This window comes from Durio zibethinus, chromosome 2 (genome assembly GCF_047325235.1).
Source record: "Durio zibethinus cultivar Kanyao isolate XHJ-2024 chromosome 2, ASM4732523v1, whole genome shotgun sequence".
Taxonomy (NCBI): domain Eukaryota; kingdom Viridiplantae; phylum Streptophyta; class Magnoliopsida; order Malvales; family Malvaceae; genus Durio; species Durio zibethinus.
The window spans coordinates 3,009,898-3,032,856 of NC_143163.1; the positions used below are offsets into that span (position 1 = coordinate 3,009,898).

At 29.9% G+C, this 22,959-nt stretch overlaps 3 protein-coding genes and 1 pseudogene across 5 annotated transcripts; 2 read left to right on the plus strand and 2 right to left on the minus strand.

The window, feature by feature from the left end:
* The first annotated feature begins 1,153 nt into the window (after positions 1-1,153).
* On the plus strand, positions 1,154-5,157 carry LOC111308819 (uncharacterized). Its single transcript, XM_022907449.2, has 5 exons — positions 1,154-1,484; positions 1,618-1,787; positions 2,223-2,286; positions 4,553-4,622; positions 4,752-5,157. The coding sequence occupies exons 1-5, from the start codon at positions 1,286-1,288 to the stop codon at positions 4,861-4,863; spliced, it is 615 nt and encodes a 204-aa protein (XP_022763184.1). The 5' UTR covers positions 1,154-1,285; the 3' UTR covers positions 4,864-5,157.
* A 585-nt stretch (positions 5,158-5,742) lies between these two features.
* LOC111308821 (protein FMP32, mitochondrial-like) lies at positions 5,743-9,079 on the plus strand. Of its 2 annotated transcripts, XM_022907452.2 has the most exons (7): positions 5,754-6,370; positions 6,703-6,834; positions 6,986-7,045; positions 8,307-8,383; positions 8,476-8,532; positions 8,621-8,687; positions 8,761-9,079. In XM_022907452.2, the coding sequence occupies exons 1-7, from the start codon at positions 6,230-6,232 to the stop codon at positions 8,878-8,880; spliced, it is 654 nt and encodes a 217-aa protein (XP_022763187.1). In that variant the 5' UTR covers positions 5,754-6,229; the 3' UTR covers positions 8,881-9,079. The 2 variants fall into 2 exon arrangements, with proteins under 2 accessions (XP_022763188.1, XP_022763187.1); XM_022907453.2 differs by lacking the exon at positions 6,986-7,045 and having other exon boundaries at positions 5,743-6,370.
* A 216-nt stretch (positions 9,080-9,295) lies between these two features.
* LOC111308820 (cytochrome P450 84A1-like) lies at positions 9,296-11,318 on the minus strand (annotated as a pseudogene). The gene is made up of 2 exons (XR_016328954.1): positions 10,334-11,318; positions 9,296-10,213 (listed from the first exon to the last, which is right to left on the minus strand). The product of XR_016328954.1 is annotated as a cytochrome P450 84A1-like (transcript).
* A 3,577-nt stretch (positions 11,319-14,895) lies between these two features.
* On the minus strand, positions 14,896-16,648 carry LOC111308822 (GATA transcription factor 5-like). Its single transcript, XM_022907454.2, has 3 exons — positions 16,333-16,648; positions 15,916-16,217; positions 14,896-15,823 (listed from the first exon to the last, which is right to left on the minus strand). The coding sequence occupies exons 2-3, from the start codon at positions 16,213-16,215 to the stop codon at positions 15,152-15,154; spliced, it is 972 nt and encodes a 323-aa protein (XP_022763189.2). The 5' UTR covers positions 16,216-16,217; positions 16,333-16,648; the 3' UTR covers positions 14,896-15,151.
* Between the last annotated feature and the right edge of the window lie 6,311 nt (positions 16,649-22,959).

Sequence of the window (22,959 nt, forward strand, 5' to 3'; positions counted from 1 at the left end):
GAAAAGAATTTCTCCTTAACTAACTACATAGAAAACCATCCAAGAAGCACATTTTTAACATTTTTAATTTGAATAGCAACATTGCATGTTTATCGTAACTTGCATGTCTCTAATTAACAAAGAAAATCTTTAAATAGATATTATTTTATGATTAAAATTTTAAAATAATACCAATAACATGGTAAAAATTTCTTTCATCCATCGTATACAAATAAACTAAAACATATACAAAATTAGAATTGTGCGTGTATGTTTTTTTTTTTTTTTTTTTAATAAATTCAACAACTTTCCTTGTTGAAGGGGCCTGATCCTAATAAAAGATTCTCTCCCAAAAAAATGAAATAAATAAAAAGTTTTGTGGCTGCACGTGACATTATCCGATGACCCCACCCGCCCGCACATCATCACCCAATTACTGCGTTTTCTTTACTGAAAATGCAGTAACTAATCTTAATTACTGCATTTTATATCAGCTATATCAGCTAATAGTAGTATCCGTTTAAATATATTGAATATTGCATTTTTGTTAATAAAATGCAGTAAAAATTATCAATTTTTGTATTATAAAATTAATAAACGCAACATTTTAGTATTAAAAAAATAAACGTCAAATGTTATATATTTTTTTAAAAAATAAAATAATTAATATTACTTAATTACAAAATAAAAATTTACTTAATTACAAAATATTTTAATAAAAAATATTTATAATTCTTGCGCTTATTGAAAACAAATGTTAAATTTTTTACGTTTGTAAAAAATATTCTTATAATTCGTTAGTTTTTTAAAAAATAAAATATAAAAAATAATTTTTATTCAAGTCAAATATAAAATAAAAATAATTTTTATTTGAATTTGAAAAAATTATATGAAAAAGTGAATTTATAATTTTGAACTTTTAAAAATCTAAAATTACAACAAAAATAAGATATTTATAAACCAAACATAAAAATCATATTTTTATAAATATAAATTCTTTATAAAAAAATCTTAGATTTTCCCTTACGTCCCTTTAATATTTATTTTTTTAATAAATTATTTATTTTTTAATATTCGATAGTCCCTCTAATATTTCATTTTTTTAATAAAATATTAATTTTTAAATATTCGATAGTAAAATATTTAAAATCCCACATAAAAAGGGTGGAAGACTCAGGTGACAAGCCGAAAAAAAAAAACTAAAAAAGGGAAGAGACAGAATAAGGAGACAGTCTCCTTCCTCTAAAACGCGCGCGTTGGAGTTGGAGTTGCAAAGAGTAATCAATCTTAAGGTAGGATTAGGAAGATGAACAAAGAAGAAGCAAGACGAGAAGCCCTAAATCAAGCCCCTAATTCCAACGCTGCTAACCCTAATAATCAAAATCAAAGCCAAGGATCCAAGGGTAAAGGCAAGTCTTGCAAAGGATGCCTTTATTACTCTTCCGCTCTTAAATCAAAATCCCAAAACCCCACTTGCGTTGGCATCCCTAGAACTCTCCAACAAGGTCTCTCTCTCTCTCTCAATCTCACTTTCTTTATTTCTTTTATTCTTATTGATTGCTTTGATTATATTGGATCGGATTTATTTGTTAAAATGTGAAAAAAAATGGATATGTACTGAATGAAGCTTTTGATTAGTACCTAGTTACATAATCGGGGAATCTGAGTTGGAAGCTTCCAAGGAAGGCCGCACTCTTACGGATTTCAAGTATGCTTGTGTTGGTTACTCGGTTTACTTAGATAACAAAGATTCTTCAACTCATCAGTCTGGTAAACAAGCTGAATTACCTTTCTGTGTCGGTCTCGAGGTATTTCCTTTTCCTTTTTTATTTCTTTCTCCTTCTAATCTATATTTGGAGATTGTGGGTTTTTTGGCAACAAGTTGGTTGCATGGGGAGTATTTTGTATTCAAATTGTTTGGATGTTATCTTTTGATTTGTAAGATGCTACATGAATACTTGTGTTGAAAGGCTTATGAAAATTTATGAATTTCAAATTTCTTATATGTTTACTTTGCAGTCATTTGGTTTGATTTGTAGATTACTTGTGAATATATGGTGGGTAACTCAATCATCCATTAAAAATAATCTAGGTTTTCCCAAAGATTGGAATGGATCATGAGCATGGTGTAACATAGATTTCTTCACATATAGAATATGTTATTTTCAGGGGTTTAACTTTTATGTTTATGTCTGTTATATTTCTGTCAAATAATTTTCGACTATGGTTACCTGTTGCTTAAGGTATTGTTGGACAGAACAGCTGCTTCTACTGACCATGTTTCTACCCCTATCCATAAAAACAAAGGTATTTATAGTCATTCAAATCGAATTCTTTTCTTTCTTTTTATAGGCATATGTGAGGGAATAGTGATGAGTCAGGGAAAAATTTTTACACTAATAATATAACGGCTAAATGCTCATTTTAAGACTAACGTTTAGGTGGTTGTTCAATTCAAAACTAAATGCGTTATTTTATACGAATAAGAATTAAACGTTATTGGTTTATAATAATGTAGGACTTTTTTTAACAGACTTGAGAATGTGCACTACACGCACTGTCAACTCAAGTGATATTGAATTATTTAGTTCAAGGGTATGTTTTTTGTTAATATGGCAACATTGTTGTCCACATGTCCAAAATGATAATAACTTAGTTGCAAACGTACTTTTGGAAAAAAAAAATCATGATTTAATTAATTAACTTCTTACGTCTCTAGCAACTTCCACAAATTCCTCTAGTTTCTTTTTTTTCCTTTGTTTCTTCCACAGATTCCACATTTATATCTCTTCCTTTGCCTTGCTTGTTTCTTCTTAAATTATTCTCAATCATTCTATGTAAACTCAACACCCCAAACATACCATCAACAAAAACTCAACATCCCAATATTTTTTGCCTATGTGACAAACTAAATAACAAAGTCATTCTCCGGCACCTTCAATTCACTACCTAACCAGACCATACTATCTCCTACACACTAGCAACCAATTGTCCACCACAACTACTCACAACAACCAAAACCCACACACAATTATCCAAAAACACCACTGTTAGTGGTAAACGACCCATCATTCTTGTTTTATTTCCTTACATTTCCTTCATTTTCTCAGGAAACAATAAAATTCCAAAAAACGCCAAACCCTCCCTTCCACTCATGCCCTATCTGTTAATCTCAACCATAAGCTTTCACTTTATAATCAAGGCTATGGACAGCTCCCACAGTTTCACAATCAATGGCTATTCCTTAGCCAAACCCTCCCCTCCACCCAACACATCAACAGGTTCACGTGGGAGGTTACCGATGGGCAAATTACAAAGCAAAATCAAAATGAAAAAAAAAAAGGAGTTTTTTTTTGAGTAAATAAGCAAAGAAGATTTATTTACCTTTTGTTGCTTTAGTTTTGTTTTTAGATTTCAACAAGAGGGTGAACTGAAATTATTAGAGGAAGAGACAACGAAGAGATTGGAGCAAGTTATTCAGAAAAATGTTGATGAGAGATTGATCTCATAGGAAGTTTAACGGAGAGGCATAAAAATTGGTTTTTCTGATCTATGGTTTTTCATATTGTTTTCTTTGAAAACCTAAACCTGTAGAAAGAAAAAGGAAGATGTGGAATGAAGAATTGTTTTCCAAAAAAAAATCATCGCTGGCAACCGGTAGTTGGAGGAGGCAGTCTAGTGTGGGTTCTGAGTTGTTATGGTGGCTATGGAGAATTTGAAGAACTAAAGAAAGGATGGGGATATAACAGAGAATGGTAGAGAGAGAAGAGGGAGAAGGAAATTAAAGTAGAAAATTAAAATTTTTTACGTCTTTTTATGAGTCAGCTTATGTTTGATTTTTTGGCCAGCTGCGCCACATTTTTTGCCATTTCAGAGTTAATGGCGCATATGCTTTATTCTCTTTATTCTGTTTGAAATTGTCCTACATTGCTACAGGTTAATAACATTTAATCCTTATTCATATAAAATAAAACATTCAGTCTTGAATTAAACAGCCACCTAAATGTTTAGTCCTAAAATAAGCATTTATTCTAATATAACTCAAGTCTTTACTTCTTCGCACTATTTCTTGATGGAACTTGCGAAGAATATATTCGAGGTGCTAGTTCTTGGTGCATGTTATTTGCTGATGATATAGTCGTAACAGATGAGACTAGTGCTGGATTTAATCATCTGTTAGAATTCTGGAGGAGTGTGCAGAGTCCAAAAGTTTTAGGTTAAGCATGCCCAAACAGGGTTCATGCATGCAATTTTATTAAAAAGTAGAAGCACAGATTACTAGAGTTAAAATCAGTGATAATAGAGTTCCTAGAAGCAATAGCTTTTGTTGTTTGGGTTTGATGATTCATTAGGAAAGATGCTCTGAAGAGAGGATATGTGATGTAGAACAAGGGAGGGAAAGAAAGAGGAATAAAGAATAGAGATAAAAGTGAAGAAAAAATAAGAAAATAGTGGAATTTAACGGGAGAGATAAAAGAATAGGGGCGAATAGAGAGACGTAAGGGAGGAAAATTTCAATGTTAGATTTTGGTTCTTTTCTGATAAAGTGTTTCTTGAATTTGCTCTCTTGTAGATAGTCACACATTTCCTCAGCCTCAAACCCACAGGTCAACGCAATCAACAGGGGATGAGTTTTATAACAGGCAAGCACTGATTGAAATTTGGAAATTCTTGATATGTTAACAATTCCAGATAATTTTTTGTTTCTTCCTTCCTAGTCTGTATTTTCAGAGAAAGCCAGAATCCTAAACTATTGATTACCGAATATACAGGTTTAAAAGGAATGCAGGCCTTGTAGCATCCGGTGTTGCCAAGAATCTGAATAAAATTGGAAACCGCATCAAAGAAAGTCTGGATGACATTCTGTATAGGCGACCGAAGTGAGATAACCGAGTACAGCTATGATACATTTATGCTGAGAAGGAATTTTGTTGTTTTTATCTCTGATATGAATCAAATTATTTACTCTCTCTTAAAGCCTGGAGCATGAAGCATTTGACAGTTTTAATAAACTCATTTTTTTTTTAAGTATATGAAGTTATTCCCTGTAATGGAGCTTGTTTATTTAGAAAGCTCAACGTTTGATATAATAATAGTAGTAAACTGCCAGCTCCAAAGCAGCTGTATGTGTTGCTAGATGCCATAATTTTATACTGATATCCTGATAACTTTCAAGAATTTTGATGTTTGCTGCTACTGATATGCATAGAATAGTCATTGCAATTCTTATGCTCTTAATTTCTCCTAATTAATTCATGGATTGCAGAAAACTTCCTTTCTGTTCTTAGTTTAGCCTTTAAGGATTTTGCTTCCTTATTTTGCTTAATCTTTGCATTAAAGAAATGATGTGTGGTTGGGGTTAGGGTTTTATTTGTATTTAAAAAAGAAAGATTTGAATCATGGAGAAATGACATACTTTTTAAGGTATAGTAAAAAAATAATTAAAAATAAAATAAGATATATGATAATTTTTTTAAACTTGTTTGGGAAATTAAAAAATTTTATGGTAGTGTAAAAACCGGTGTTATGTAATAATTATTAAGTGAAAAATTAGGAGCCAAAAGTTTTTAGCTTTTTTAACCTCTTGATAAAAGTCAAATGCTCGAGTATAAGTTTCGGGGGTTTTTTCGGGCCTTTTGATTTTTCTCCCATTTTCCTTCGTTTTTAAGGTGCCGTTTACGTAAAACTTGGTAGGCAATATTTTGCATCCTGGATGAATGTTTATTGTTTGGATGGTCAAAAAAAGAATGGAGGAAAAACAATTAAAACATCTAAATATAATTCTTTTTTTCCTTGTTTTCCACACCAACAAACAATGTGTTAAAAACACGGACAAGATGAGAACGTGAAAGCTGCCAATACGTCTGGGGCAAGCGAAAACCAAAACCAAAACTGAAAAAGCACATAACTAAGATCAAACAATCATAAGCTTTTCATAATCCCAAAAATATTTCAACAATAAAGCTTCCTTCTTATTTCTCGACCAACCTTCGACAATCCGCGTCTTTCGCCGCCTCCCATTCCCGAAAAAAGAAAATAATATTCCTTTCAACAGTGGCGAATCTATAAGTCTCTCTCTCTCTTTTGACCTTCTTTCTTTTTTTCTTGATTTCGTTCTGTTCCTTTCTTTCGTTCTCTTCATCCACAGAAATCAACGAGTTTTGCTCCTTTTATTTGTAGCCAATTTGGAGTTTTTCTTTTTATTTTTGTTCCGTTTCGAGCAGCGGAGTTTTTTTAGATTCGAAGAAAAATGAGCGCGTATAAGCGCGTGGTTCAATTAGGGTTTAATGCGTGTTCGAGTTCCCTTGCGAATAGGGTTGGACACCGGCAGATTTCTCAACTCGTCAAATCCAATGGGAAGCGTGCGTTTCTCGTCGATACATTGGCTTTGGTACTTCTTTCCCTTTCCTTTCCCTTTCTTTGTATTATATTATTCCGTTAGAATTTCCTGTTTGGTTGCCGAGAAAACTGAGGAATAGGGAAGAAAGTGAACATGTTTTAATCTTTTTTCATTAGGAAAACAATTAGATTCTATTTCCTGATTAATTCTTTTAGGTATTATACTTAATTCGAGTGGATTTGGTTTTCTTGCTGAAAACTTCAGTTTATTTCGCTTTTTCTTTATATCTCTACAACTAATTATTTTCGAAAAAATTTAGAAATGAAAATTCTTTATTTTTTTGGGTCTCTTTTGTTAATTTTGAGTTATTTTTACACTCATAGGTTCGGAGTTTGGAAGCTCAAGGCGTGCCATCAAAACAAGCGGAGGCAATAACAGCAGCAATCACCGAAGTATTAAACGACAGCTTGGAGAATGTATCCCATTCTTTTGTTTCGAAGGCAGAAATGCAGAAGGTATGGATATCTCTATTAATTTCCTTTGTTTTTGTTTTCTTTACTCATATTGTTTGATGTTTTGTCAGAATGTTTTCTATGTTTTCATGCTGATGTATGTTCATTCTGAGCACGTTGATGCTAAATTTTGCTTTATTTTACCTTTTTGTAGACTGAGATGCTTCAAGAAGCTAATTTGTCAAAATTTAAGTCGGAAGTAAAAAGTTCCCAGGTACTCTTTATCCATATGCTTTTCTAAGAATGAAGCCACAAAGTGGAAAGAAGAAATTTGTGTTATGTGCGCATTTCATTTTTTAGATATTGCTATTTGACAAAAAGTGAACAATCAATCTCTTATCGAGTCTAGTATTTGGGATTCTTTAGAAATTCCTTTGGTGGAAGACACTATGTATTCTTGCAATCGCAGCTCATTCAATTTGAATTAATGATATCATGGCGCTGAAGCTTTTGTTTTCTTTTTGCTTTCTTGTGTGTCAACTTCAATGTTGCTATTTGCAAGGCTGGATTAGGCTTAGGTAATTGAGATTCTGTTTGCTATTTGAGTGCCCCTTTGTCCTAGCACTTTCTCCTTTTGCCCTTTTTTGGGCCATAGCTCAGGTGTAGATAAGGAAGGAGGTGAAGCAGAAAGTGGTGATGACAAATCTTGTATCAAAAGTGAGGTGTAGGTTAGAGAACGCTACAGGATGGGTTAAAATTGGATGCATGTTTTAAAGTACAGGTAAAGATGCTTCAACACAGGAAAACTATGAGGTTTTGGAACTAAACTATGCTTAGCGATTGACAACTTATTAAGTTTATTTTTCAAAAGTTATTCTAAGATCGAGAGTGCGTGTGTGTGTGTGTGAGATGGAGAGTCTCTTGGTAGTTTTTCCATCAGATAAATGTTGAAATTGCAAGAAAAAGCTCTTCTTGTTGAGTTTGTTTGGATCAACTTTTAAGATTCTGAACCCTTAGTAGGAAGGTTTGTCATATGATTAGGCTTGATAGCAGTTCCTTTTATGAGTCTGTTGATATGCACCGTTCGTATAAAACTTATGTTGTTAATCAGAAACTTCGACCATATAAATGCACAAATATTTTGGCCCCTATATATATATATATATATATATATAAATCTGATTTGGTCGTCTCAGTCTTACTTGGTTAAAGTATTTAATTATTCGGATTTACTTGAATGTTGCCCTTCCCATTCTGTTATCATGATGTTATTTTGTGCTATTCTAGTCAAACCAGTACTGATGATTTCTTCAGTTGAAATATGGTTGTGTTCATTGCAACGTGGAGCATGTTTTATCCGTGACCATGCTTAATGTTCATTGATGGCCAAATTTGTTTTGTTCACTTTTTCTCATGTAAATATGTCTTTTAGTTTTAACCCATATATTCTTAATTATCATTGATATTGGAACATCAGATGGTTATATTGCAAATGCTTTGTAGTCCTTTGTGGTTTCTTATATCTTTTTATGCAGGAGCATCATTTTTCTATGCTGCAACGTGAAACTGAAAAACTACGGGGTGACATAGAAAAAATGCGAAGTGAACTAAGGCATGTTTTGTGTAGTATAATGGAAATGGTTTCTTATTTTTCTGAAAATTTTGATGGCTTGATTTTATACAACTGGTCGGTCTCTCTAACAGGTATGAAATTGACAAGGTCACTGCTGGGCAGCGTCTGGATTTAAATCTTGAAAGAGGGTGGGTATACTTAATTTTCAATGCATGACTGTACATGCTTTCTTCAGTTATTTCAGGCATTTATTTTCTTAATTCTAATTGATTTTAGGCGCATACGTGATGAACTGGCCAATCAGAATGCAGAAACTACCAACCTAACAAACAAGCTAGATAGGGTGAGATTGTTTATTTCATTTGAAAATCCGTATTTAGATGCTGACATACAGTATCTGTTGAATTTATCAACAGGAAATTCATGCTTTAAGAGCCCAGTTGGAAGCTGCAAAATACGACGTGATTAAGTACTGCATAGGTACCCTTGTCTCCATATCTGCTGTTGGGCTAGCTGTAGTCCGCATCTTGATGTAGCATTACATCTGTTTTCAGTAATACCAACTTTTCTTACATAAATCTCAAATTTCATTCTTTTTCTGGCAACTGAATTACTTGGTGAAAAAAGGGTGGGAATTACTATGTTATTGTGAGATTGTCTAAATTGGCAAGGAAGGACAAATCCCAGTTGGTCGGAACAATTATTATTTCTTAGTGCTTCTTTTAGGATGTTCAACTCTGTTTGTTTGGTATGTTTTTATGCCATTCCAGGAAGGCAAAGGAGATACTTGGTAGCATGCATGATTTGATCTAGTTCTTTTTAGACCATGTAAAAGGCTTCTTTGCCTCTATTCATACAAGTTTGATCAAATGTATCACTCAATATGTTTAGTTTAATTGGTTTATTTTAATTATTTTTAAAATTTGACATTTAACAAGTTTGAGGATTAAATTTTAGCACTATAATTTTTTTTTATTTCAATCTTCTTTGAAAATCAATTTTAAAAATTTGAATCGTTTTACATGATTTGCTTGGTTTTATTTTTTTATTTATTTATTTTTATAAACATGAAACAATGTTTATAAAAAACCATTTTCTTCCACACCCGACGATAATCTCATAAAAGGCAATTGAGTCCATGATATATGATATAGCTTTACTTCTACATAAATAAAAATAAAACCCAGCAATTTGTGCTTTAGCTGTGGTTCTATATCTGCCTTCTCAAACCCATCAATTTCCCACTCCAGAAAAAGGACAACTCAACCTGTAACTCGGCACAGCGACAAGTCGAGTAGCTCTTGGAGCAGTGAGTCCAAATATATCGCTCATGTCAAGCTCACTAGGCGTCATTCCATCAGGTAATTCCCAGTTAAAGCAATGAAGCAAATGAGCCACACTTAACTCCAACCCATATAACCCGAGTTGCATTCCTGGGCAGGACCTCCGACCCGACCCAAATGGAATGAACTCAAAGTTACTACCCTTAAAATCAGGTGCACCATTTTCCAAAAACCTACCAGGTTTAAACACATCCGGTTCTTTCCATGATGATGGGTCACGCCCGATAGCCCATGCATTGATCATTATACGTGATTTTGCCGGCACTCGGTATCCGGCAAGGACGGATTCCGCGGCAGTCTCGTGGAGGAGGAGAGGGATAGGTGGATGGAGGCGTAGAGTTTCTTTGATAGCGCATTTGAAGTAGGTTAATTTTTCAAGGTCGGATTCATGGAGGACCCGGTTCAACCCAACCACGTCGGCGAGTTCTTGCTGAACTTTCTTAAGGTCTTCCGGACTTTTCATCAGCTCCGCCATTGCCCATTCTATTGCAGATGCCACGGTTTCAGTTCCACCAAACATTACATCCTGTCATATACATACATATAGTAGGTTGAATAAAGACATCATACTTTGACACATGCACGCCTGTATGCATGCATACATACATATAGAAACATTAATTCTAGATGAGTCTGTAGTCTATACCATGATGATAGCTTTGATGTTATCTTTGGTGAGCTTAATGGCAGACTGGGAGAGCTCATCATAATCTCCTTTGGAAACATCTTCGCCGTAAAACGCCATTAATTCATCTACCATGTCTTCCTCTACGTCTTGATCTTTGCCATATTTACCAATATTCTTCTTGCTCTTCACCAAATGTTCATCAATGATATGATCAATGAACCCATCCAGCGATGCTCGAGCCTTCACTAACCTCTTGTGGAATTCTTTCCCATGAATCCAACCCAACCATGGGAAAAAATCAGCAATATTAAAAGCTCCAAAAAGCTTGGAGAATTCTTGCAAGATTTTGACAAACTCATCTTGCCCGTCACGCGAAAACGACCCAAAAGCAGCCCTGTAAGTAATGTTCCTCGTCAAAGCAAATACCAACTCGCCGATGTTAACAGGGGAACCGAGTTTTTTCATCACGGTTTCAACAGTCGAGCCCACTTCTTCACGTACGGAGGCCCATGACTCGGCCCGTTTTCGACTGAACACCTTCATGACACAGATCTTACGCATTTGACGCCAAAATGGACCATAGTTGGCAAAGGCCATATCAGCTCTATCATAGCTCAGGTAGATTATGGCATCGTTTGCAGGCCGGTTTGAGTATATGCTGTCCTGGGTCAGGAGGACCTCTCGGGCAATTTCCGGCTTCGATACGGCCACTATGTGAAGCTTGCCCATCCTTAAGTGGAGGAGACCCGCCATACCGTACTGCTCCGTTAACCGAGCTAGCCCACGGTGAGTCAATTGGTTCATCATCTTCATGTTGCCGATAATCGGGTAACCTTTTGGGCCTGGAGGGTATGGGAGTTTCCTACGGAGGCCCAACAAAAAAATCAAGAAAACCAAGAATGAAAGAATAAAGAACATTGATGAAGATTGAAGAGAGAACAAAGTTTGCACAAAGTTCATTGGAATCATGAATTTCTACACAATGGTTAGTTTGGTTTATGGATTTTTTATTTTTTTTTTGGGTAGAGAACTTGAGAGCTAGCCTTTTAAAGGACTAAACAGTGCAGTCGATAAGAGTGAGGGCTTAAAATAAGGAGGCAACAGCTAGAAAGTGATTATGGTAAATTTTTTTTTCCTACATTTAGAGGTTTTTTCCTCTTAATTTGGTTGTGGTTGTCACTAATTAAATGTCCAAATACCTTTGGGCTTCACTAGGCTGAACAATCTTTCCTTTTCTGCTACCAATGGAAATCAATTTCATTGACAAAAGATTTTATTTTCTTCTTTTTTATGGTAAAAATTGATAGGTGCCCAATTGTTTTCCCATAAATAGCATAGGCACAATACCATATTTGGTAAATTTAGCTACCCCAGAGTGAATTGCCAAATTGGAATAACCCATTTTTTTTTCTCTTTTTATTTGCTTCCACATTGATAAGTGGAAACCATTTTAGATTCTAATTCTATCAAAGCATTCTATTTGGTGAAAATAAAAATAAAAAGAAAAATTAGCCATTTGAAACTAAGATGGGATCAAGGAAATTGCCTAGCACCTTATCTCTAGTTTGTTCGTAGCAAAATTTTCATCGTACCTTGTTCATACCATAAAATATAAATTAATTTAACTTGATAGACCTTATATATATATATATATATATAATTATAACTTGACAGACTCGAATGTGAGGGTTTGAAGCAACTTCAATTTCATATGATTTAGTTGGTGCCCTCAATTAATTACTTGTAGTTTATGCTTCTTTTAAGCTTTTCTGCCTCTTGAAGAAAAGAAGAAAAAAAAAAAAGAGAGAACTCGAGAACTATAACTAAATTCAAAATATTGATAGAATGATTAACATATATGTCCAAATTGTTTAATGTTGTTAGAGTGTTGATTTTTAATTTCGATGATTAAAATTAATCTAAAGTATTACAATCCAACAATCTATGTTTTTCAGCATACTATTAATATAAATTTTTTGGGGTTTGGTTTTTTAAAATCAATAACATGACCAACTGTTCATCCATATTCAAACTTTAAGTGCATCTAGAAACCTTTTGTTGTAATATTTACTCATTCCCTATGCATTTTATTTTTCTTCTTATTTTATATATATATATATATTATTACGAACCAGACTTTCTAGGTTAGTGTTAGGCAGTGCATTTCAGGCCAATACCAGCAACCATCATGCTCATAAAATTGCAATCTATAAACTTTCATCTAATATATCGAGGGGTCAAAATTATAGAATCATCCTAATACATACAGAGAGAGAGGTTTCATTTTGGTATTTGAGAATGGATAGTTATAGGTTGGTGTTACTTAAGAACCTTGTATGATATTAGATTAATCAAGTTATATTAGCTGCCTGTCATGGACGGATATATAAGAGCAACAACATAATTTAGTTGATGAAAATAAAGAATATTGTGGTAATAACAGAAGGTAATGAATTGATATTCCCTTGTTGTTGTCAATTTTTTTTTTCCCAAGGAGATAAGGGAACGAAGTTGGTGGGAATTCATATTCTCACTGAGGGATGATAAATCTATCCGAAATCATTGAGTTTCGACTTGACTTACATTTATAAAGTTTAAAAATTTTTTTAAATTGAATTTTTAATTGGCTTAATTTTTTTTTTAAATCAAGGTCAGGATTAAAATTGAGTTATTTAAACATGCTTTTATCCAATTTTATATATTATATATTTATTTATTTTTTATTAATATACATGTATTATATTAATAAAATTATTATTTAATATTTTAATTTAAAATATTAACTTAATAAAAATATTATATTTATATATAATTATGTAATTTCTATTAAAAAATAATATTTTATAAATATTATATTAAATTAAAATTATGAAATTAATTTTAGATATATATATATATATATATATATATATATATATGGGTCGGTTTGGTCGGTTATGAAAAATCTTGTTTAGATATCAGAGTGTAAATTTTATGAAGTCTGAGTCAAAATCAAATGACCCAATTCTTACCTTAAATATCTTTTCAAATTTTCTTAATCAATAAAAAAAAAAAACTGAAGATTTCTTGCTGTCATTTTTAATTCTCCTACCATAGATGCATTCACCTTACCTTTCTTTGCTAATTTAATTACTATTATGATTTATCACATTTATTATATTAATGGGATATTTTAATTACTATATTAATGACCTATATTTGTCCGTTGTTCGCCTAACACACGTTGACAACCTTTGCCACAAATCACGCCGAATAAAAGAAAGACGCAGATTATGGGGTCCGTTTGGGGCTTTACAGCACCTCGACTTCTTCAGAACCATGGGTTCATATTTTTGTTCAGGCTTCTACCAGAGCCCATCAGTTTGTCAAATCTCAAATCAAATCCATTGCTAATTGTGCATGCCGTCCAATATTCATTTTCAAAAAGACCCAGTCCTTCGACAATTAAATCGTGTCTGCATTTTGGTACTTGCAAAAGCTGCAGAAATCAAGTTATGCTATAATATTTTTATTGGCCGTACTTATTTTATCGTCAATAAAACTAGGATTAGCAAAGGGTAATCTCTTGGATATGTGAGTTTTGACTTCTCTTGAAACATATTAGGGGGTCAAACTCAAGTAATCTTGAAACACATCCTTAGGCCAGCCTCCCTGTTTGACAATTTTCTTATTAGCTTTGCATTAAGCCTATATGTCGACAGAGCAAATCCATCCTAATTGCATGTGACAATCAGAGCTTTTATTATGCTGATATTTGAAAAACCCCAAGGCAAGAATGTGGCTGGAAATCTAATAAACTAAAGAATGGCAAAATTTTATATTTCCCGTCACATCAAAGGTAGCTAGACCACATTTACTCAACCAAGTGTACCCGTTTCTTTGTCATCACTGTGGTCCACTAATGGTGTTGGGAGACACATTTGACTCCCGACCTCTTGCTTCTTGGTCAGGGCACTAGGAACTTCCACTACTGATTGAGTCAGCACTCGGCACCCATTAACATATAACCCTTTGGATTCAGATATTTCAACAACTTGGCCAATCTACCCAGCTGCCTTTTCGTGGTCTGGAAACAAAGCTACTACATTTTTATAAAAAGTTTTGGTACCCTTTTTTTTCCTCAATGCCCATTCAAGATCGATAACTCAATTCATCCCGACAAATTTTAATTTAAATCGTTCTCATAAAATTAATTTTTTTTAAATGAAATTTTAAATCAAATCAAATCAAATGTTATTAAAAAAATTAAAATCAAATTCAAATTTTAAATAAATTCAATCCATATTTATATAAAAATTAATTTTTTAATTATTTATTTATATATATTTAAATATTTATATTTAAAAAATATATTTTATTAATTTCAAATTAAATTAAAATATAATTTATATAATATCAAATCAAATTAAAATTAAATCTAATCAAATTTAAATTTAATAAATACAAAATCAAATTAAATTCAAAACAAGCAAAAACTCAGACCCGTTGCCTTCTCAATTGTCAAGAAGCAAGGGCCAGGTGAATCATTTTGAACGTGTCAAAAACCACTTGAAAGTAACACTTTCCAAGAAATATCAAAGTAGCAGAAAAATAAAACTTGTAAATTTCTACCTCTTTGTTAAAACTTGCAAATAAATTGACCAAAAAAGTCTAAAGGAATTTTTTAAAAAAAATAGAAATGAAAAAGTTAAACCCTACCTAGACTCCATCATTAGACTTGCGATTTCTATAAACCCTAAACATGATTAAAAGTATAAGCCTAACAAAACCTAACCCAATAATAGTTAAACCGGGTTCACCCCTGGTCACCTGCAACCTATCCTGCTATTCCTAACTTCAAAAACTCGGGACCATCTGGGTCAACTCAACGGAGTCCTGTCCCGCTAACTCTTTCTTTTTCCTCATTTCCAAAACTTTCCGATGGCTATTGGAGTGCATATTACATGAAAAAGAGGGGCTACAAGCCGGTCTGTACTCTGGAAAAAGCCGACCGGACTTGTAACGAACACCACAAGCATTGCATAAGGTTTTGGCACCAAGAGGACCGGTTCGCCACTGTGGAGTCTTTTGAACTTGGCAATGACTACATCTACGCTGAAAAGGGTTCCCACTTGAAAACCCACTAGCTTGAGCCGCAGGTTTTTTCTTCTGTTTCTTTGTTGGCGGGTCAGTGAAATCATTAGCCAACTCTGTAACAGTCGAAGTCATGGAAAACCCCGAGGAAGTACTTGAAGATGATGCCGTCGAAGACGACAACTCAGAACGAGGCATTGACCCAACTGACCATGTACGTCCGGTGGGTTTAGCCCTTTTACTCCTCGCTTTAGACGGAACCGATGATGAAAAACATGGGGTTTTCACAAAGTCAGGCTCTGGTTCCTTTTCAAATCGAGTTTTTGCATGGTTCTCGCTTTGCTGCCTAAAAACAGGGCATGATAAAGGAAGCTCTGGAAGCGAATCGTCCACAAAATGAGATACCCATTCAAGCCCTGCTATTTCATCATCATCCTGAAAAAACATCAAATTAAAAAATATCAAAATTTTGCATAAAAAAAGGGATTTTTTTTTAATAATAATTTATTTAAAGAAATTATAATTACCGGAAGGAGAGAATCAAAGGAAAAACTACTAGAATTAGAGTTACTATCATCATCTGCTACACGTTCTTGAGAGGAAATAGAAACAGAGTCTTTTTCTTCTTCCTCTTCAAGGTAACCTTCTTCAAATTCTCCGTTTGTGAAATCAAAGAAACAATCAACGGAAAAATCTTCACACCCAACGGCGCCGTTCACAACATTCATGACAAAACAATCATCAAAAACAACATGCTGGGTCTTTTGCATGGTAAGTTCTCCTCTTACACTTGATTTCAATGCTCTGTCTTCCATGCAGTACTCCATTTCTTTACCCAAAAATAAATTCAATTAAGTTTCCAAAATCATTAATTTCTTTAAACCCATAAATTTTGAAACAACAAAAAGAAAGCGTTAATTAATTATATATAAATTATGATTTACCTGATAAAGATGAAGGAGAATGAGAAAGAAGAATGAAAGTAGGAAACTGATGGAAAGGTGAGGAGTTGGTTGAGGCTTGTTCGTAGGCGAAACTAATGCTAGAGTTAATGGTTTATCTTTTTATGTCTCTCTACGCAAAAATTTCATTTTTCTTTTACAATTTCTCAATTATTTACACAAATAAAAAAAATTGAGTTTTGTTTATAGAGCTTGACTATTGTGGTGTTGGTCTTGTTTGGACCGAATCATAATCTCCACAGATTTTTTTTTTTATTTATTTTTCAACTGTTTCATGCTTGACTTGTACTTCCCTTCCATTTGTGCAAAAATCCAAGAAAATGTAATCATTTAATTATAAAATTTTTATAAATATCAAATCGTTAAAAAAACTATAATTTAAAAAACGAAGATTAATTAAAGATTGATGGTTGGTCCGTGAGCGTAGATAGTGACAGGCGGCTGCTGGCGCTGAGATAAGTTCAAATACTATAAAACGTAATGAACATCCTCGAAATCGACATTATTTTGTGTTTTTCTTGTTTTTTTTTTTCAAATTTGACACCCTATTTTGAGATTATTTACAGGACTAGATTGCTTTGTCGCGTTAATCTCGGCCCTTTTTCGGTGGATTTTGCAGAACAATTCCCGCTCCTTCTTCTCTAATTTTGGGATGTTTTACTAGCAAGCGCTAGGATCAACCGTGTATAATCCAACGGAAGAGAGGGCTTAACATTTTTTATCGGACGGTTCATAAGTCGAGTAGAATTCGCGCATACGTACATCTGTGGGTCTTTGATTAGGTAGCAAAATTGCGTGTAAATGTTCACGCGTGCAAAGCGTGTTGAATCTTGGACTAAAAAAAATGACATGTAACAGTGTAATTGAATAAAATTTTTTACGAATAGTTTGTGATTTTTTTTTTATAATTATTTATTAAATTTAATAAACGATTTTAAATATTATTTAAACATTTGTTTATTAAATGAATTAAATATAAATATTTATTTATATTTATAAATAAATTTATTTATAATTAATTTAAAATTTATTCGTTTATTTTTTATTTATTGTTCATTTGTTATTTATTTATAATAATATTAATAAAATTATTTTTTTATCTTTTACTTTAATTTTATTTTAAAGTTCATTTTATATTTGTTTTGGTTCGTTTATATTTATTTAAGATTTATTTATTTATTATTCATAAATATGTTCATTTATATATGTTTGTAAATATATTCATGATCATTTTTGTTTAATGCTCACAAATAAGCTCGTTTAACTTAATTAAATAAACATGAATAAAAAATGAATAATCTATGATTTAAATGAACGCACATAAACAAACAAAATAATTTTCTTAACGAATACAAATCGAATACAAATAACTTTAAAAATAAATAAATAAATACAAATATACATTTGTTCGTTTATTTTCGGTTCATTTATAGTCTTAATGAGACATTTTATTTTTATTTTAATATTATTTGTGAAATTAAAAATAATTATTATTGTATTTGATAATTTTTCATATATGCATATACTAGTTTATAACCCTTGTAATACATAAATTAATTTTATTTATTTAAATACATATACATAAAATACAAATTAAATTTGTTCTTATTCTTATTACTTTAAATATCATAATAAATAAATAAAACAAAAAATTTATTAATTGAGTTTAATTTGTTTTGATTTTTTTTTATAAAGTGTGCTTACTATAGATCATATCCCTGTTGGAGTCATTGGAAAATCATTTTTTGTGCTAAATTTTTTAATTAAATTATAAAAAATTATTTGACATATCATTATTATTATAATCTTAATCAAAATGCTGAATTTTTTAAAAAAATAAGAAAATGTATTAAAAATTTAATGTACATAAAATTATTTAAAAAGAACAAATATATTCATAACTCAATTAAATTATTGAATAAAACATGTAAATGTTTAGTTTAACCATTCACAAACTCATATCAAAGATCTTACTCCAAAAAAAAAAAAAAAAAAAAATTAGGAACATGAGGAGATACCGAGCCACGTATAGTTGAGCACGTAGGAATGCCTTTCATTACATAAGCCACTAGTAGCTGAGAGAAAGCGGGTAAAACCATTAATGTAAAAATAAAAAACGAGTTGAAAAAATATGATATTTGAAGAACAAGATCACAAAAGTTGTGCACTTTTAAAAGATAAATTGCAAATTTAAAAATGATGAAGGATACACTATTATATAACAGAATTTTGCATGACAAACAAGGGAATAGATGACTTTAGAATTACTAACTATATTCTAAATTTAAAAATAATATGTGATATGTTTATTTTTATTTTATTTTAAAAAATCGAATAATAAAAGATAATTATAAGAAAATTTATGAAGATAAAAATTATATTTGAGTTTTTTAAATTAAAAAAATTTATCTGCATATTGATTTATGATAATATATCATTACATTTGAAATTTTTAAATTTAAAAATCTATATCTATATTATTATGAAATTTATTTAGAAAGATAATATATTTAAATTAAATTATATTACCAACAATTTTAACTTATTTACGTAGATATATAAATAAGTAAATTTATTGAGTAATTTCTTAAATCTAACAAAAAACTTTAAAAGATAATGTATTATTATATTTTAAAATCTTATATTTAAAAAATATATTTATAAATTATTAAAAAAATTAAATTAATTTAAAAGATAATACAATAAATTATATTTTTGTTTTCAACAATTTAAAAGTTATTAACATAAATATCCACGTAAGCAACAATTTTAAATAATTTCTTATGAGTCAAATAACAAAGCTATCCACGTAAGTATTAATGTAAGCAACACTTTATCTAAGTACTTTGTAATATGTAATATAATATTATATATGATATATGATATGATATAGAGAGATCATCTTATATTAAAAAAATTTATATTTTTTAATAATTTATTTTAATAGATTTAATGAATAAGATTAATCCATTTTTTTCTCTTTTTCACTTGACATATTAAAATTAATAGTTAAAAAAAGTATAAAACTTTTTGATTTTATCCTAATGCAAGTTGATCATTCATATATATATATATATATATATATATGGGTGAAGATCAAGTTATATCATCATAAAATTTTGTACTTTTACATAGTTTTTTAACAATTAATTTTAATAGATCTAAATGATAAAAAACAAACAAGTAAAAAAATAAAAAATGGTGTAATATTTTCCATTTGATCTATTGAAATTAATGATTAAAAAAGTATAAAACTAAAACGTTTTGCACTATTGTAAGTTAATCCCTCTCTTTTATGTTATATAAGATGAGTATAGATTATGAGGAAGGGAAGGAGCAAGATGAATATATTATCTTAAAAGTTTTTTAACTACTAAACAAAAAAGTTGAACATTTAGTTGAATTATATTTGAAATGGTTTATTTGGTAAAAAAATATATTTGCTTAGCAAACAAAAATATATTGTTTAGTAAAAAGAACAGTTTAAAAATAAAAATATTAGGAATAGTTGATTTTATAATTATTTTTTTATGAAATTAGAAGTATAAGTTATAATTATAATTAACTATTACATTTATATATAAAAATTATTGAATAATCAAACAAATAAATTAAAATAGATTAATTTAACATAAAATTAAATAAAATCCACACACAATGAAACATGAATTAAAATCTTAAAATTTTAAAACTTACTTTTTACCACAAAACTAAAATTTTACTGACTTAAATTTATAGTTATTCTTAGTAATAGGAAGACAAAATGCGTAATATGTACAAAGATATTTATTTTTAATAACTCAAATATAGTTTAAAGTTATCATTACCCTTAAAAAAAAATCAAAGTTTGGATTATCTCAAAATTTTAAAAATATTTTTTACTAAAAATATAAAAAATGCCAACAATCATATAATCTATTAATAAAATATTAAATTTTAATTTTAATGAGTATGATTTGATTTTTAATAACCTCAAATAAAAAAATATTTTTAATTAAATATTTTTTTATATTTGAAATTGTTAGGAATTGAACTCTAAAACTAATAATATAATATTTTACTTGTAAATTATATGATCATTGATACAAATTATCAAATTGATTCTTATTAAACAATTGTTAACAATGCAAATATTCTGAAAATATAAAATAATAAAGAAAAAACATTGTTATTTATGGCAAATATTCTAGAAGGTCAAACGTGGCTGTAGATTTTATTTATTTTTTAATTTTTATTTTCTTTCTAAACTTTTTTTGAGTAATATTTTCTCTCTAAATTTAAAAGTGTAATTAAGAGATATCATAAGAAATTAAAAAATAAAAAAGTTAAAAGGATGGCCAAAATTATTTCATATTTATTTTTGTTTAAAAAAAGGCGGCTATACAAAAACAAAAAAAAAAAAAACCAGCATTGACGAAAGAACGACTAACAAATAGTCCGATCAAAACTGAACGTGACGTTTGTTACAGGATTTTTGGTTTTTAGTTTCTTCAATTGGAATTACTGGAACATCAGAACATGGCATGCCGTTTTGAAATATTTTATTATTGCTACCAACGCTTAAACGACAATTCAATTCTAAGTACAGTCACGTGCATGACATGCTCCCTGTCCCCCTCCTCCCACGTCTACTTGGCTGAGCTGTCTTTATTTTCCACCAATTGTCAATAAATGTTAAACGGTGGTTTGTGTTTTGTGGTCAACCCCATTATTAATACTATTATATTTAAAACTGAAGCCACAAACTCAAATAATAATTTTTTTTATATATAAAAGAGAGCTTTGTCAATGAGATTTTATTTTAATGATAAAAAAAAATTACATTTAAATTTTAAAATACCATATTCAACTTCCTCATCGCAGATTTATTGATTTAATTTTATGTTAAATTTATTTAATTATATGTTAATTTATTTGTTTGATTTAATATAATCAAAATAAAATAAAATATTTTATTATAATTATATATATATTTTTTAATTTTATCATTAGAAAACCTTTTAAAGCTCGAATTCAAAATTTTTGGTCCAAATCTTACTTCACCTTTTATGAGATAAATGAAAGCATTAAGGTTTGACCATAAATTTTTTTTTTTTTAATTTCATCTAACTGCTTTCATTTTAACACAAATATTACTATTTTTTTAATTATTAAAAAGGATAGCTATAAAACCTAGAAAGGAGCATTATCCATGATCCCAAACAATCAAGTTAGATAAGCATAAACGAATAAAGAAAAAATTATTGGGAGAATGTTTTATTTTTAATTTTAATAATAAGAATTCAATTTTTTTTTATAATTTCAAGTAAAAAAAAAGTTATTAGATTTAGGATTAACCTAACAATTACTATTTAATTGGATAATTAAATAACAATTTAATCTATATTGGCCAAAAAAAAAAAAAAACAATCTAACACTTAGAAGTTGATAGCAATTCAATTCATTAATACGGGAAGATTACGTCTCTTTTTGTAATAATAATAATAATAAATTTTAGTAGGAAATTATTTTGTCTTTAACACAAAGCAAAATTTTAGAAATACCAAAATTGGGGATTATGTTGATAATATATACATAGATATAGATGCTAATTTATGTCCTAAATATCCCATTAATAAAGCCTTCTAGGCTATAAATAAGGTATATGCCCCTTATAAATATTAATATTATTTCATTGCAATAAGGTCTTTTCTCTTTTGGTTAAAAGGTTTCTTTAAAAAAGATATGTGGGTATGGGTTTTAATCTTATCTATCTCCCTTATCCTTTATACGAGCGTTTGTCCTCATTAAAAAAAAAGTTATTTCATTGCAATGAATAAAGTATAATTTAATTATGAATGGCTTTTATGTATTTTAAGAAATAAAAACTTTTTTTTCTCTCTCTCATTAAATTGATATGTTCATTGTTGAATTTCCAATACTTATCATTTTCTTTAGCCAAATAAAAAACTTAATTTTATTCCATTGGCTATTTCTGAACGAAATAGTATAATTTAATTAGGCTAATTGTCTCTTACTGTCGTTTTATTTTTAAAAAATTTGCTTTTGGTCCTTTATTAAAAAAAAAGTGTCAATTAAACAAAGAAAAATAATTTTTATTACTTTATTTAAAAATATTAGATAAACTTTCAATTAAATTTATCATTGAAATTAATTCAAATAATTTTTATTTATAATTAATTTTATTTTTTTTAATTTAATTTAAAATCATTAAATTTAAACATATATTTAATTGAATAAGCATCTAATACCTGTAAATAAAATAATAAAAAAAATTTTATCGTCATAGAACCTTAATTAATGCTTTTATGTATAATATTTCATGGCTAAAGTCAACAAATTCTAAAACTGATTCGGTTGGTTGTTTACCAAATTCTGATCCGGTCATTTCACAAATATTTATGTGATTTGCTGTGAATGATTCCACGATTAAACAGGTGACGAGTTCAGCAAAGTGACTACTCACTCCACTCAACTTTTGTCTCAACCTGTCTCTAATTCTATTGTAACCAAAGTTATTTTTTAAACAGTGATTAATATCCCAATTGAACTAATTTGTCTTATATAATGACCCTACTTGTCCTTTATTTTCGCTTTTAAAAAAGGTTT